At 42.5% G+C, this 17,729-nt stretch overlaps 1 protein-coding gene across 10 annotated transcripts in view; it reads right to left on the bottom strand.

Annotated features, from left to right (window-relative positions):
- Positions 1-17,729, bottom strand: part of Mbnl2 (muscleblind like splicing regulator 2) — a 156,636-nt gene that overhangs the window by 105,828 nt on the left and 33,079 nt on the right. For all 10 annotated transcript variants that reach the window (XM_063246952.1, XM_005007159.4, XM_023560641.2 and 7 more), the window contains exon 2: positions 1,846-2,624. In XM_063246952.1, coding sequence (XP_063103022.1) covers positions 1,846-2,019 — 174 coding nt within the window. In that variant the 5' untranslated portion in view covers positions 2,020-2,624. The remainder of the gene's footprint in view (positions 1-1,845; positions 2,625-17,729) is intronic.

Below are 17,729 nucleotides of genomic sequence, written 5' to 3'. Positions count from 1 at the left end.
TGGACTTCTCAAACATGTGTGGTCCTTGGGGATTCCCAGTATGTAATGAATTATAAGGAGCAAAACCTGTCTTTGCTGGGAGGTTTTGCTAAATTGATATTTGGGCACTATATGCCCTCAGTAGGTCAGGAATATTTCCTGGTCTCTAATCAGATTTAAGAACTATAACGCTTTAAGAAACTTATAAAAATAGTGATATTTAATAATAAACATCCAAGTTGAGAATACTTGGATTAATAAAATAAAGGAATTGCAGATGACCTGGAAAGTTAATTTCTCATCTCTGACCTGTTTCCATATCTTGAAGCTCTTATGATCCAATTTTAAACCTACACTGCTTTTCATGGTGAATGTTTCCATTAGTGATCATTGTAAAGGCAAAATCAGCCTGGCTTTATTTTTCCAACAAAAGGTAAAATAAATACTAATTTACAAAAGTACTTATAACTGTTGCTGTTTATGGATTATGATTTACCCATCTATTCAGTTCATTTTAGTCGAGTTTAATAAACTTTTTATGATAAAAAGTAAATAAAACATAGTTCATAATGTTGATAAAATATGTAACTTGTCAAATTTTTACCCTTAGAAGACTTCTCTTGTCTAAAAATATATTATTCTGTTTTTAGAATACACACATTTTCCCTTTAAAAATACATAAACAGATGGTTTGAAGTTTTATATTTATGAGTTATAAAATTTGATTTATAAGTCTTTTAAAACATAATATTTTATATAGGATGAATTCTTTCTGAAAGACACAATCAGTCCCTTCAACACCAAAGAACAGGCTAAATAAGGTCACTATTTTGTAAACTTGTAGTGCTATGAATTCTCAAATCATATATCAAGAGCACAGATAAATTTTAAACTATTGGATAAGCTCACCGAAGTTCTGTAGAGATGGAAACACAGTCTTACTTGCATCTATTGAGAGCAACATCATTATGCCCTTAGGACTCCCTGAGACAATTTGGAACTCGTAACACCATAATTCTAGGGCTAAATAAGCCCCAAACATCCTGAGTTGAATCATTCCACTTCTACCAACTATATTATTCATTAAATTCTCCCATTTCTTAAAGCCTAAACTCTCCCCAGCTCAGTATATAACTCAGGTGTCCTGCCTTCCAAAACCAGTTCTTGAAAATGGCCAGATCTCTTCTATAGGTCCCCGAAGAAATGTTTTCTCTCCTCCTCCTGTAAAGCACGAATGCCTTTCATCTAGCATTGTCTTTATTTGCTGATGCATTATATTTTCTCTACCAGACATGAGCTCATCAAGGGGCCATTTGAGCCACATTCATTTTTATTTATCTAACTTACTGATACTAGTACAGAATATTGATATATATTGAATAATTTCTGTTAGCTATAAAACAATTTAAAAGAGAATGAAGACACTACTAACAAGTATTTTAGGGAGTCCTTGGTCAAGAAAGAAAGTGAGCCACAACAGTAGAAAATTCTTCAAGATGTAAGTCACAGTGACTGGCACATGAAAGTGACACATTCAATTTCTTTACCTTTACACACTCTCCAGAAGATCAAATGTTAATAAAATATTTATCTTCAGTTGTCACAAGACTGACTTTGATTTAAAACTCTTGGGTACATGAATGTCATGCCAGACCAGAAATACGCCATCATGTATTTTTAATTTAAACACAGATGAGTAAAATATTTATCTCTGCCCGACATGAACGAATTTGAGGGGTAAACCTCCCAGTAGCCACCACAAATAAGAACACAGAATTTCAAAGTGATTATTAAATTTCCATAAAAGTTCAAAGAAAAGCATTCTGTTGGTGGTTTTGAAATGACATGTAAAATGCATTCACTTACCTTTAGGGAATCAAAGCAGGCAATTACTCTTCCATTTTCAACCTGACAACTTTTTGGGGGGTGAGCAAATTTGCATTCCTCATCGGAGCGTGAGCACGTTCCTCTCTGGAACTGTCTGCAGACTTCTAACGTCAGCCACTTTGTATCTCTGACTGGAGCAACGTTCAAAGCCATGATGAGAAAGTACTTTGGATTGTGAGTGTCTGTTAAAGGACGAAATCAATCCCAGTTCCAATGATCCAGAACTACTGTTGTGAAAACTCCCACATGTAAGTCTGAAGGTAAGTGATAAATTGCTCAATGAAGTCCAATCCAGGAGACAAAGAGTGCTGAGAGAATTTATTGGCAGGTGGTCACTCGTCAATCAATATGCCCCACTTGAAGACTGCGGGCCGCAATAAAAGCACGCTCAGTGTCATCTCTGGCTTTCCGTGCCCCAATCTCTTGACTGGTTTGCAGATACAACTGTATTTAATAAAGTGACTTTAATATCATGGCACTCCTTTGGAGAATGTTCAGTTTTGATGCTCCACTATGGATGCTGCTGGGAAAGAAGCCTCTCAGATGCTCATGTTTTAGGAGGATATTTTTCTCCTTCGTTCTTTTGAAATTCTGAAATTAAGCAATTGGCAAAGTCAGACAACTGAGGTATCTTCATCCACTCATCAGGTCAGGGTAAAGTGTACTTGACAGAAAAATGAGACGTGAATGTAAAAAGAGCTCCCAATCTGCAGTTTCCAGCAAAAGTGACTTCACTCTGGCACTTTCAAATCACGAATCTGCAAAACACAATAGAACATCAACTTATTCCCAAGCTCAATGAAATTGAGTCTTGAGCAAACTATAAAGCTCTCATCTAGAATTTGCAAAAGTGTGGTTTAGAGCTTTGAATATAGTGAGGAAAGTTATGCATTAAAAAAAAGAAAAGAAGAAGACTACACATTCAAAGCCATAGTGCAGAATGATCTAGGCAGTAGTCCAAAAGTTAGGAATGACTCAAACAGATGAGTGTGGCAGACACAATAATTAGGCCTCCTGCAACAATTCAATCTAATGTGCTTAATCGCAAACAGTGTATTACAACTGTGGCTCCCAATTAATTTCACATTTAGGTCATTGATTTTATTGTTGGGGATGCTATAAACAATTATTTGGGATGTATCTCTTCTATGTAATGAAGATATTGCTATTTTGGATAAAGCACGGGTTCCTTTTCTTTATGTAATTTCTAGTTTCCAGAGATTTGACCTTCGAGGTAGACAGGTAGGCCTCTGGGTATTTAGTCTGATCTCTTCCCTTTCCCTCTCTCCTGTTGTTACTTGCTTAATGTTAGCCTTCCCCTTACACTGTGAGCACTTTTAGAGGAAAAGCTATTTTTTATTCTTTCCTGTATCTCAAGTGCTTTGATTCATGGCATCTATTAGGCCTCAAGAAATAGTTACTGACCAATTTAATGAACTAAATGACTGAATGCAAGTTAAATTTTAGTTGGGTTCAGGTTGGTTTTTAACTGAGACACATTCTTGCAATTAAAACATGCATATAATCAAAATGTGGTAAGTTTAGATTTCTAAAGTCAGCACATTTCATTTTCATTAATTTTTCCAAAGGTTATAAAATTATTCAAACATTGAAAATTTAACATCACCAGGATACGGATGATTAAAAGACTATAGTCCAGAAGCTGGTCGTTTTCCAAAACTGTATATGCCATAAGCCATCTTGAATAAAATGTACAGCTGAAAATGTACAGCCGAGAATATAAGGCAGATTGGAGGCAGATTACAGTTATGCTGAATAAATGACTTATTGGTCAGTGACCAACCAGATATAAGTTTGTGGTCCTGTAAGATTACAATTAAGTTGAAAAATTCTTATCACCTAGTGACATCTTAGCCATTGTAACTGTGTCTGTGTGATGCTGATGTAAACAAGCCTACTGCACTGCCAGTCACATAAAAGAATAGCACATATGCTATGATGTCATTAATATTTGATGACAATAAGTAAATGACTGTTACTTCATTTACTTGTTATACTATATTTTTTATTATTGTAGAGTGTACATCCACTTATAAAAAATGCTTATTGTAAAACAGTATGCCATGTTACAGCAGCAATATCTCCCTTGACTGTATCAAAAGGTCACATGCAGTGATTGATCTATGCTGTCTCAATTAGGTTTAGTTAGCTGCGAACCAAGTCAGACAGGCTGCGCCGCAGCAGAGCTCTTCCTATGCTTGGAAGCACTGCTGTGTTTGCTCAGCCTCCAGGAGGGGAGGAACCATGTTGGTATCTCCCCAGCTGATCTGATCAGGACTCATTTACTTAGAAAGTCTTCTCTTGGGGCTGATGGGTGATGCTGCTTCATCCCAATCACTTTCACTTGTTTATAAAAGTGTTTTCCTGGGTTAATATATACATGTATTTAAGGGAGCTGGCAACGCTAAAAGCTGTGACACATACCTAACTTCAATTATAAACTGTTCGAGGGAGCCAGGCAGGCTCCTGCTTGTCTGTTTGGCAGCGCCTGTTCACAGCATCAACATCAACTAACTTCAGAGGCGCTTAGGAAGATAAGTCTAACAACCAAATTTCTCTGGGTCAGGTTTCTTAGGCCAGCCTGGACCTGCATCCTCACCACTTCCACCCTAAGGGAGAACAAAGGACAAGGGAAGCAAGGGCCAAGGGAACGTGGCCTCCTGTGATGCAGAGATGGGCACTGATGCAAAAGGGACACAAATCATGAGCCGAACACAGTTCATATTTGCAAAACGTTATAGAGAGTTCCTGAGCCCTGCATAGAACAACAAAGATGGAGTTCGTGCTTATCCTCAAAGGCAGTGCTGTCTCCCTCAGGCTTCTCATGTAGGAGAGAAACAGGCAAACATATGCATTTATGCATGGATGACATGAATAATTACTCAGAGATCTCTAAAAGCCATGCAGGGCCAATGCTTTCAATCCAGTCCAGGATAAGTTTTTGCGTACACCTTTCCATGAGAAGACATTTTCTTCTAGAGAAACAGATTCACATTTCTAGATATAATAAAGCCCAAAGAGAATTTAGATGGTCAGACTCCATTAAAACAAACTTGCTTTTATAAAAAATAATTTGTTTAATAACAAATAATGGTATATATTTATCAAGTATAACACAATGTTTTGAAATAATTATATACTGTGGATCTTCAACATATATGTTACCCACATGCTTATCATATTTTGAAGATGAACACTTAAAATCTACTCTCAGTGATGTTCAAGGATACAGTAACTTGCTAGGAATTACAGTCAGTGTGTCGTGGACCTTCTGCCTCCTGTTTAACTGAAATCTTATGCTACTGATTAACGCTGCCAATCTTTATTTCCCCCCAGCTCTGGTAAGCACCATTTGACCCTTGGCTTCTGATTTTATTTTATTTTTTAAGATTCTACATATAAATCTTTAAAATACATTTGCTTTCCATAGTAAGGGTACCCAAGTTTTCTGATGGCCAAATCACTTGTAAATCAAAGACGTTCTGGAAGGAGGAGGTATACATCATTTTACAAACGAACATGCTGCTGTTAGAACCTCTCATGCACCAAGTCTTTCTCCCAGGTTGTTCTTCATCCTAGCCTTAACAACATACAGCTAGTCATCAAAGGCACTGTATCCCTTAGCCTGTAGCGACAAGTGGGTACAGGCCAGAGGCTGTGAGAACCAGGAGGAGAGCAGACTTGAATTAGCTTAGGAGGAGGCCTCCACAGGAGATGAGCAATCATGGACATGGATGGAAAGACCACATTTTAGCTTGCTATCAAGGGACCAGCTAATGTACACTAATTAAATACTAGGTCTGCCAGACCTCAAGTGCCTGGGAGGAAAGGCTATGTGTCAGGCTGTGCCATCCAGTACAGGAGCCACCAGCTACATTGTGCATGCAGCACAACTGAAGAACTAGACTTAAAATCTTGAGTATATCAGTCTACTTTTTTCAATTGTAAATCTGATGAAATCTAACCACAGATTAAGTATTTCCAGTTAGAACTGGCATCCAAATGGAGATTTACATTAAGTACAAAATATACACTGAATTTGGATTTGGTATAAAAAAAGAATATCATAACATGTTATTAATATGATCTCATTTATTCCATGATGAATTGAAAATGTTTTAATATATTGAGTTCAATATTATTAAAATTAATACCACTTGCTTCTTTTTACCACTAGAAAATTCAGAATTATATTTATAGCTCCCATTACATTTCTGTCGGCAACACTCTTACATGGAACTTTCTGGAATGGTGGGAAGTATGCAGTCTAAGAATCTGATTCCAGCCTTCATTTTGCCATGGCTCTTTTTTATCTATACTCACTGAGTCAATTTTTCTGAGATCAATCTTTTTTTAATCTGTAACATGTTGATAATAATCTGACCACATTTACATGGGGAAATATAAACGTTCTTGGGAAAAAGTAAAATGTCCCATTGCAAGGTGATTTAAAAAAAAGAGTTTCTCTATACATCTTTATCAATGAAATCTAGTTTCAGGCTTCTGCCTTTCCTGCAATAATGTGTGGATGACCAGGATTGCGTCTGGGGAGCATCTGCCCCAGCATAAATTCTGAGAGCAGGAAGATGCCTTAGAGATCAAAGGCCTGGCTGCACAGGGCACCTAGGACCCCTTATCCATCTGTAGCAGCCCTCAGATCTTCATTCTGTAGCCTTAGGGAGAGACTGCACTACCTCCGACCTCTCTCTGCTGCTGACCCGGAAGTGCATGGAGTACCATTGGGGTCCCAGCAGTCATCCAAGGCGAGAAGTGCTGCTGAATGCTCCGGAAGTACTGGCTGAGCCTGCTTCCTCGGAGGGCATGGTTTCCATTCCTGCTGTCTCGGTGAGCAGAAGTGGCACTTTCAAATTCCTCTGCCCAAAGGACCCCTGTCAATAATGTCTGGAAAAGGCTCCTTTTGTTCTGATCCCCAAACAGGTTTCCTGTATGGTGGCACTGATCGTGAGTGTGCGAGACACCACCTACCGTCCCCGCAGGGTCCCGGGCCACTCTGAGAGCAGAATCTTGGCTCACATTACTCTCCATTTCTGCCTGAGCCTATTTCACTGGTTTGCCTTTGTTTCCATTTTTCGCACTTCTTTTTATTTGTAATGAGTTTTATTGTGTGTGTTTGAGGTTTGAAACACAGTATTTTTTATGGGATACACACAGATAGTAAAATGGTTACTATAGGGAAGCAGATTAACACATCTGTCATCTCGCAATTACTTCTTTATGACAAGAGCACTAAACTCCTGAAACAACACAATTTTACTAACTTTAGTCTTCCCGTTTTTCCTTAGATTTCTGCATGAGTTCATCTTTCCTGTCGGCTACTTTTTATGTATTAACCTCCACCTCTTCCGTTCTTTTTTAGCTTTGGCTTCGGTTTTTTTCCCAATGTCCCCCACCATCTCACCTTCATTAGCCCCCACCCACTAGTGCAGAACTAGGTGAGGTTTGGAAATGGGTGCCTTCGTTGCTTCTCTGGCCTTTAGTTTCTCTTTTGGCCTCCTCTGCTGGCACTCAGAAACCTCCTGCCTTTTAAGCTCCCTCATAAAGGAAGAGAGAGCTCGCTGCCCTTGCTCTGCCACCAAGACCCCCCTGGCAAGCCTTCCCACATGTCCTGGTGTGGCTCCCCTTTCTCTGCCTTCTCTTGGCCCCCTTTGAAGCCTTCTCTTACAACCCATCACTTAATGTTGCCTGGTAATTATTTTTAAATAGGCATCATTATTCCTTAATTCACAACACTGTAAATATTGATTTATCCCACTGCCCTCTCCCTCAGTATAAACTCCTCCAGGATTTACTCTGTGTGTATAATAGACTTTGGCTCTCGGATCTGAATTCCCAGAGCTCAGCTACAGCTCAGTGCCTGGTCTGTAGAATATGCTCCACAAATGTTTGTGGAATGAACTCTTGATCCTCCCTCCAGGAACATTTGCACTTAACTGTGGCCCAAATTCTAAGCTAAAGGAGTAACGTTCTGAATAGAGAACTTCCGCATTCTAGCAGATGCCTGTGCCTGCTGCCAAGCAGGTTGAGGGAGGGTAGCTACCCCAAGGATAAATGGTTTGAGTCCCAAAATCCAGAACCCTCAGCAGTGATTTTCAAAGTGTAATATGGAGCCAGCAGGAGGGGGCATCCATTGGGAACAGGTTAGAAGGTGCAAATTCCCCAGCGCCCCCCCCCCCAAGGTCCCGGGGTTAGGAAACCCTGGGGTTAGGGCCCCGAACTCTGCATTTTAACAAGGCCTGCATTGGATGATGGATTCAAGTGAGAATCCCTTGCCACCCTGCTGTTGGCCAGACATCCGACACGATGCTGGAGGAACAGAAATGACTGCCCTGGGTGGCCTTCAGGGTCTTCAGTTCACCAATTCCCACAGAACCAGTTGCAGGCTTCCCCATGGCTGTTTGTCTGATCAATAAAAACAGAAAACACCTGAGAGATCTGTTCTCATTCATCTTCTCTGAGCTTTAGAAAATAGAGTACCTCAGAGTCCTGCAGACTTCACTCAGGATGACTCACCCTATGGAAGGAGTGGGCGGGGCTTTGTCTGGGGAGCACTACCATATTAAAGGGACCAGTGGTCCTTGGTGACCAGGAGCTCAGGCCTCAGTCAGAAGGAGCTGTGGAGTGCATGATAAAGAATCCCCATACTTCTCCATTTTTAAAGGAAAACACCAGACCAAAGCTCAAGTCTGAGGAAATAAGGGTGTGCAGTATTTCCTAAAATGCCAAAGAGTTTGCCATTCAACTCTACAACCAAATCTCATTATTTTTAGGGTCTTCACATACATGCTGCTTCATTTTTCAAAACCTATTTAAATCTGTTCTGGTTGTTAAAATTTTTCAGAAACATATGACTTTGGATTGTATGGAAAAGCTTGCCACTCGTGTTCTTGGACAGTCGATCAACTATGCAGCTGGGCCAGTTTGGAGAGCCTGGCCTTGCACTCCACCAGGGGAGGAGATGCCTCCCTCCATTCCATGCCCCAGACAAGCCCAGGCTGCAGGCCACAGGTGTCCCCACCCTGTGAACTCTTTTTTTTTCTTTTTCAAGAACTGGTATTTACTATCAAAATCATATTTGAGGTCCACAAGATGCCACAACTACAAAAATAGTCACACACACTGCTACCTACAATGCAAACAGTCAAATGAAACCCCAGTAATTAAAAAAGCAATTTAAGTTACTCCAAAAAGCAACTGAATTCTTTAAACATCTTTATCCATGCAGACAAATTAAAATAGTGAACAAGAAAAAAATATGAATTTAGAGGTCCACTATTAATGTTTTAAAAAGGTAACTGCTTATGCATTTCTGTCAATCTGAATTATCAATCTTCTGGCCACTCAGCTTCACGCCAATCATCATCTGGCAGGTTCTCAGCCACCTCTGGTGACTCACACTGCACTCCTTGACTTCCCATTCTTCATCTTGATGTCAGTGTACAGCACATGGCCACATTCATTGAATTTGTTGTTCAGCATTTTCCATATAAGATCAAATGGGAGATTTCTCACAAATATCTGGCAGGCCTTCCCAATCACCCCCAGGAGCATGGCCTCCAGCTCCACCAAAGGAACCTGTGAAGCTTCCTCCAGGGTATCCCATTTTATCAAAATTTTAGCATCACTGCTACCCGTGGCCATGCCCTCAATGTTGGTGCCTGTGGCCAGGCCTACAGTGGGGCTCATGTGCAATGGTTTGCCCACACGACTGGTGGGCACAGCCATGAGCTCCAGGTGGAAGTCCATGCCAGCACCTATGTGCTCCTTGCCAGAGTTCATTGGCTCCATGGGTTAAACTATTCACTCAATGCTGGAGGCCATGTGATCAGGCCCACTGGGCCCATGCGCTGGGTGCCACAGCCCACACAATCAAAAGAGCCCACAAGGCCCATGACCAGGACCATGCACTCCATCTCTGAGTGCAATCCATGCCACATGATCCATGCTGTAGCTCAGGCCTGTGTCCACACACTCCAGACCAGCATCCCTAATGTAGTCAATACTAGGGCCCATCCGCTCAATCCCAGGGATGCTGCTTCCACATCTACCTCTTCTGTCTCTTCAGGGACCTCAGATTATGCTTATTTAGAACTTCTGCAGCTTTTTTTCAATTTTGAATTCAACCACAGCACACCTCTTTTGACTTTCAGCATCCATTAAGAGCTCCACGTGTTACCTCGCCAATTTTTTCTTCAGTCAGGTCTTTAAGTGACTGCCCCTTAACATCAGAAGGTACATTTGTGATGAAGACATGATATCTTTTGGTTGGAATGGGATAGAGCTCCAAGTGATTGCCTCTTTTTATATTTTTCTCCTTCCTCTACTCATTTAGAGTAAGTTATTTTCACCAGGACCCTGATTTGGCAGGCTGGGTGTGCCGCTCTCCTCCATTTTGGGTTCTGTCACAGCCACCTTGTGGCCATTACGATCTCTGCCACCATTTTCTTTGCATCTGAGTTTTGTGTGCTCCCCACTCCAAACACACACTCTTTGTAGATAGCTTGTTCATTTTTTTTAAGGGAAAACATCAATCATGTGTGATCCTGAGACTGAGGTTGATCAAAATTTAAGACTGTCTTAAGCGAAATAGCTCTGCAGCACACAGCCTCATGAGGGTATTTGGGTCATTTAGGATAGTTTAACTGTCTGCCAGACATGGGCCTCCCAGGGAGCTGATTAAAGGATCTTTGCAAAACAAACCGATTTCTGAGTCAGACAGTCAAGGACTCATTATCCATTAAGTAATTTATAGGATGCCTTTATTTTATTTTGCATAAACCCAATTATAATAAAGGACTCTTATCTCCCTAACCTTTCTATTGCTTATTTTTTTTTTACAATCTTTGAGTTTCCTATTTTTAATATTTAAATTTTTAGAACATATTTTTAAAAAAAAATAATTTTTCCTCCTGGGAATGGCTAGATGTGAGTATCTCCATCTCTGTTTCTGGAGCCTGATTTAAAATAGCTCTCAATGCTTGTTCTCTGTGGATTGATGACTGGGCCACATCCTGAGCTTATCAGATGCAGATGCCTGAGGTGGAAAGGGACCCAGAGAAGCTGCCCCCTGCAGCACTAGGGCTGAGAGCCACTTGACCCCCAGGATTGGGTATAATATGGCCAGCCTTGTCATCACAGCCAGAGAGAAGAGGTTTCTTTTTTTGTAACAGGGGATCGAACTCACGACCTCACACTTACCAGGTAAGTGCTTAAGCCACTGAACTAAACCCCAAGCCCTGAGAAGAGGTTTTAACTGGGACTTTCCCTTTGGAAGCTCAGGGGACCGAAAAACACAGAAGTGAGAGGGATTGCAATGCAAACAAACAAACAAACATACAAACAAATACCTGATTGGGTTTTCAAAGAAAAAGAATGGTCAGGAAAGCAAAAATGATGTCTTTAAAAGAATTTTTATTTCTAAGCTCCTTTCAATTGGTTTATTGAAAATGTATGAAAAATAGTTCTTTGAATGTGCTCTTTGGTTAAGGAATAAAAACCAATTTCTTGACCACAGATTCTAGTCCCTGTTTTACCTCTGAATAACTGTATGATGGAATCTAAGCTCTTTGAACAGCAGTTTTCCTTGTTTGTAACTGAGAGTAATGCCAAAGCCACAAATATACACACTGCAACCACAGTACAGCAAAATCACAGTGTATCACAAGTACTCTCTCCATGTGTCTAACTCCCATCAGCATTAGCTCTTCAGGGACATCTACACCAATTTTTTTTTTATTATTAAATTTCTAAACAGTCTTCATATTGAATATTTGACACTATAAGTGGGCAACATGAGGCGAGACAATTCTTTTACTTGCTAGGAACTTCCCTTGGATTTGCTGGGCATTTTGAAAAGCTACATGGCTGGTTATACCTGTCAGTATCCACACACGAAGACACATAAATGACAGGTGGAAGTAACTTCTACTCCCTAACAGTTACAATTTTCTCCAAGTCAATGAATTGTAAATAAAAGGAAGTAGAAAAGCTCTCTGGGTACAAACCAGGAAGTCCTTTCTAGAATGTGACTTAGAGAAAGCTTTGATAATCTTCTAAAACTAACTACAAACACTCATTCTGAGTGAGTAAGAACCATGGCTGACAGTGATGTCTGCATTTCACATGGTATTTTGTTCTTTTGAACATACTTTCAAGTACTTTTCTGTAGGGGAATAAAACACAGAGACACCCAAAGTCACATAATTGGTCAGAAAGGTCAATATTCTTTGACAAAGGTAATAAAAGGAAAAATCTCCAACTGAAACTTTTTTTGTTCATATGAGTTTTATCTTAAAGTACAAGTAAAAAAAATCATAAAATTCAGGGCTCATTTTAATATGTGAAAATTTCCAATGTATTTCTTAGCTGATTCCAGAAACATGCAGAGATAGAAATCCCATCTTTAATTAGAAATGAGAAAATTTCTAAATATATTTCTGAAACCACAGCCAGAGAGAATATATTCAGCACATATTTGTATTCAAATTATATTTTTTTTCACTGTGGCTGTGTTTTCTATCCCAATAGCTATAATTCAGTTAGGAGACACTGTTATTAGAAGAAAAGCAATTGTATTAGTTAGCATTTAAAACTGCCATAGCACTTACCGGTTTCCTGGATGTCCAGGAACCAATGGCTGCGAACAGACAGTGCAATTATTGAGCTTCTGGCTGAATCCTGCCTTGAATTCCCAGAAAAGTCTTTGTTAGAACTCTTATTTCCTTCCCTGGTCACAGTCTGTGGTGGACAGGACTGTATTTCAGCTGACCTTTGTCCTTCTCCCTCTCCTTTTTCCTCTGACATCAGCCTAATGGCCATTTCATCTGCCTACACACCTAAATATGCCAATTCTTTTATAAAAAAGTTAATAGCATAACTTCATCATCAAATGAAAGGAGTGAATAGTGTAACCACAGATATATTTAAAAAAAACAATGTTCCTTAGGTTTCTAGTATTCCTTTGGGGTTTTATGGTCTCCATTGAGAATAGTGAGGTTGGGTCTTATGCTAGAAGTAGACTTGGTTGTCATATGTCACCAGGCCAGTATGGAAGACCCTGGTCACACTGAAGGACGCAAATGAGACCTCAACTGGAAGACACTCTTCCAGTGCCTTCCAGAAAGGCTTGGGAGCCTTTCTTGGGATGCATGAGACCTGAGATGAGCTTGCAAGTGGGGAGTTTGCTAAAGGTTATAGCAATGGTCCAGGAGAAAAGGAATAATCTGGACAAAAATGACATTGGAGTGGTGGGAAGGAAAATGAGGGGAGTGCTTCCATACCAAGACTGAAATAAACTTGTTAGCAACCAAATAATCTTTGCAGATTTGGAATGAAAAGAACAGGAAAGAGACTTCAATGTATGGATCATGCAAGAGAGACACTCATGCCCTGCCTGGGGGGATGGTGTCAGGAGTGGGACATAAGCTGGAAATGCAGACAGAGGCCATAATCACAGACACAGAGCTGAAATTCGTGTTCCTAGAAATGACAGCTAAGACCATGGGATATAAGAGACATGCACAAGGTAAGGCAAAGAACAAGAATGCAAGAGAGATGAGTGGATACATCTAGGAGAAAAAAGAGAAAGACTTGAACAAGATTAAGGACAATTCTTTTAGTTATTTAGAGGGGACAGAAAGAAGAGGAGCAAGCCAAAACACAGACTAACGATCCTCTGAATACTGCAACATCAAGGGAGAAAGGGTCAAAGTTTCTAGAGGAGGGAGGGACCAGCCAAGTCCCCTGAAAGGAGATCAAGGCACACGGGAGATGGGCGGTGGTGGGCTCTCATGATAAGAAAGTTGCTGCTGACTCTCTAGGGTAGTAGTTTCTGTGGCATGCTGCTGTGGGGTAAGTCCAGAGGTAGCTGGAGGACAGATGCTCCATGCCTAGGGTCCTCGGCGCTCTAAGGACACCAGGGGCAGCAGGAAAGCTGCCCATGCTCCTCACTCTGGAGTCACATGGGCTCTGACTGCCTTGGCATCCTGGGCACTTGTGCTTCTGGACCCCCAGGTTTGCTCATGGAGGAGTGAAGATGCAATGAATAAACCACCTGTGCTGCTGCTTCCTGTTCCCCTTTCCAGGGTGCCTTTCTGAAGGGAAGGAGGGAAACCAGAAGGAGCTTGGGAAGATGGCGGCATGGCATTGGGGGTCAGAGAGCTGCAAGCACCCGAAGAAGGAAGGATGGGGTTACCTGCCTCAGGAGGTGCACAGCAGGAAAGTGATGCCCTGGTAGGTTGTGTCTCATAGCCCCTGCCATCTCAGACAGCCAGAGGCAGGCTTGGAACCCTCCAGGAGGACTGGATGTCCTGGGCATCAACGGTGGCAGTGACATGATACCATGGGGAAGTAAACACTGGAAGCACCGAGTAGCCCAGAGGATGCAGCTTCTTTGGGGGAGCAGCAATTCGTGCTGAAATGAGCTGCTCTGGTTTTGTTGGTTTCTCTGTCTACCCTTGGCTGGAGGAGAGCTAGGCCAGAGGATAGGAGCTGCCCATTTCAAAGGTCAGGGCCCTGGACGTGGGACAGTTTAAAGGAACAGAAAGGCTTCTGGTCTGAAGATAGTGCACATGGAGGGGACTGCAGCTGAGGAGGACAGTGGGAAAGCTGCTCTCTCCTGCTGTCCTTCGACTTCATACTTATCTCGACGTGTGCACCTGTGAGCGCACACATGCCAAGTGGCGGAGTTAAGCAAAGCCGGCACAGGGTGTGGCTGGTGTCCCCAGAGTAGAAGGGCTGGACTCATGGCAGTCACACACGCTCTGCCAAAGGTTGGAGAGGTGGCCTCCTTCTATCAGAATGAGTCACTGCCCACAAAGAGCAATGAGAAGTGTGCACAGGTGTCAATGAGAGGCAAAGGCAAGAACTGGTCAGCTCGGCAGGGAGCCAGAGCAGAGCCCACTGATAGATTACCCAGATAGCAGCCCTCACCCTAGGGTTAGCATCTTTAATGGGAGATAAGAGCCAGGTGGAGCTCAGAACAAACATTTACTAAGGACAGTTAGAGATAAGGTGTTTAAGGTGAAAGGTAATACAGATGAGAGTGTAGCCTTAGTGTACGCCTGGTGGCCTGTGTTAATTGGAGAAGAAAGAGGTTAGCATACCTGCAGCTGGAGATGGAGAGAGGAGTGGCAAGGGCTGGGAAGCAGACAGCTTTCCTATAAAATTTTCTAGGCCTCAGTTAACCTTTTCTTTGCTTGGTGGCATGGCTTTCAGTTTCATAGCTTTCTCAGTGTGGGCTCCCCAGCCTGTATTCTCTACCCTGCTCCTAAGCTTCTGATAACTCCATCTCATCTGTTGGCAGATCCACCAGTTTGACTCTCCCCGTAGTTCCAGAATCTAGTTGCTTCTCACCTCTTGCCCTGTTGCCACCATCACTGAAGACACTTTGCTTTCTCTCCTGGGTTACTGCAGTAGCCTTCTAACTAATCTCCTGATGATTCCTCCCTCCCCTCCACCTCTGCTGTCACTCCCAGCAGCCTACCCCAAGGGAGCCTTTGAAGTGTGTTTCACTTCTCTACCTCCAATGGCTCCCCACCTCGCTGGGTGTGGTAGTCAGAAGCCTTAGCCAGCCTTAGCCTACATGATCTTGGAGGCTGTCCCCAGACCACCTGGTTTACTCCCCTTTAGTCACCTTGGCCTTCAGCTAGTCCTTGGACAGCTGGCACATCCCGCTCAGAACTTTGACCTTGATGTTCTCCCTGCTGAGAATACTCCTCTCCCAGACAGTCATATGGGGACTCCTTTGCTGATGTAACATTACATCAATCCTGCCTTCTCACTCTGCTTCCTCTGATTTATTTTCCCTCTGAAGTTTTTATCATTATTTTACACTCAAGTAGTTGCTTGCCTATCTGTTGGTTTTCTCCCACAGCTAGAATGTGGTGTGAAGGAGGAACAGGTCTGTTTGTATCTATAACATCTAGAATAAGATCTATCTGTGGGATACAGAGAATATTCAGCACAAACTTGAACGGAAAGACAAACGGCTGAATAGTCTTCAGAACTCATAGCCCGCGCCTGTCTGTATGATCCGCTTTGTTCCATCTCCCTGATGTGATCTGAAATATTTCTCGGCTGTTATTGTTACTGCTATTATTTTAGTTCTCTGGAACTCTGGTTTCCAAGCTTTAAGAGGGAGGAGGCCCAGCAATTTCTAAAGCCACTTCTGTCCTGAAACTTCTATCATTGTACAGTGATTGGCAAGGCTGATTTAAGGAGAAATGTATTTTTAGGAACTCTTCTGGAAATCTTATCAGCTCGGCTGGGTTTGGCCTAGATTTGTTAGCAGGCCTTTTGAGCTGTGGGATCTAAAGGGAGCATCTGTACCGGGGGAGGGGGACATTTGTGGAGTCTGTTTGGTTCCTTTTCCCAATGGATCACAGCCCTGAGGGGGGGCAGCACAAAAGAGGGCCCAGGAGGGGTAGAGGGGTGGCAGGGGTTATCCTCGAAGCACCCAGGCCTGGGGAGGATCAGGCATGAAGAGGACTGTGCAGAGTACTTCAGCCTGAGTCGCATGAAGGGCACAGGCCAGGGACTTGGTCCTCCAGAGTTGAATTCTTCCTCTCCCATTTGCACCGCATGCAGAAGGCTGCTGGAGCAGGGTCTCCCACATCCCACCTAGACTCTATCTGCAGGGTGGGAGTGGGGGGCACTGCTGTGGGCTCAGCCTTAGACAAAGGTCTCCACTTTGGAATGGGAATGGTGCTGGTACCCAGTCACTAGCAGCAACAGTTGCAGAGTCTGAGATGCTCCTTATCAAAAGGGACCTAGTTTGAGCCATCTGGACCCTCAGCACCGTAGGAGGCAGTGGGGTTCACAGGTCTCCGAGGAGGGACACAGGAAGCAGGTGCTGCTGTCCTAGTCTCTTGTGGTGCAGCCGTAGTTCCTGAGTTGGTTATCTGGCTGCTGAAGACTCCCTAGACCTCCTCTCCTGCTTCTAGGAAGAAGCTTCTAGATCTTTCCACATCCAACCCTTTCCCCTCACTCCCTGTGCAAAGCAGTCATCCCAGCACAGAACTGCTATGGGGTACATGGATAAATGGTCCCATGAGCTCAGAAGGTCCAGACGGTCCCAGAAAGCTGTTCGTTTATCTGAACACCATGGGGAAGATCTCAGCAGTAGAGGTGCACATGCAGGTGATAGTGCTTCACTAACATTGAACAAAGTAAAATTTTCTTATGTTCCCTTCCCTTTGACTTCAGCAGAAAAGCAGAACCCAGGAGTTCAGGATCAGGGAGAGGACCATTTATTAAAGTGAGATTTGGTTTTATTGTGATTTCACTCACCCTAGAAGCAAAAATAAAGAAATAAAAATTCAATTTCCTGCCATATTTTTAAAATTGCCGTTGACAAGGAATGACTCAAGCCACAAGTATGAAGTGGGCTACAGAAATGGGTCTGAGTCAACAATTCGTCTTATCTTTCAGGAAATTGAGCTAACTTACAGATATGGAAATCAATAACAAATATTTACTGTGTTTAAAGCCCCCAAGCTCCAAGCAATAAAATACCCTGGTAACGAAGTACATAATCCGTAACATGTAAGCTCAGGAACACCCAGGCACAGAAAGGTGACATAAGGGAGCCCCGGCACCCTCATCCTTACAGCTCCTTGGTCCCTCTGCTTGGAAACGGCTTCCTTTGTTGCCTCTCTGCCCAGACCGGGCACTCCTCAGAGGCTAATCACCACCCTGCTCCACTTCCCCCGCTGCCACCACTTGTCATTATTTCTAAGCAACATCACTGTGTGCTGCGTCACCATGGTAACTGCGGGCCACCACTTTGAGGAGTGCAACAGAGAAACAGAGAGGAAAGGAAGAAT

This window comes from Cavia porcellus, unplaced genomic scaffold (assembly GCF_034190915.1).
Source record: "Cavia porcellus strain 051 isolate PalLab524CR breed Dunkin Hartley unplaced genomic scaffold, mCavPor4.1 scaffold_4, whole genome shotgun sequence".
Taxonomy (NCBI): Eukaryota; Metazoa; Chordata; class Mammalia; order Rodentia; family Caviidae; genus Cavia; species Cavia porcellus.
The sequence above is the reverse complement of the archived record's forward strand: the minus strand, read 5'-3'. Positions and strand labels throughout refer to the sequence as shown.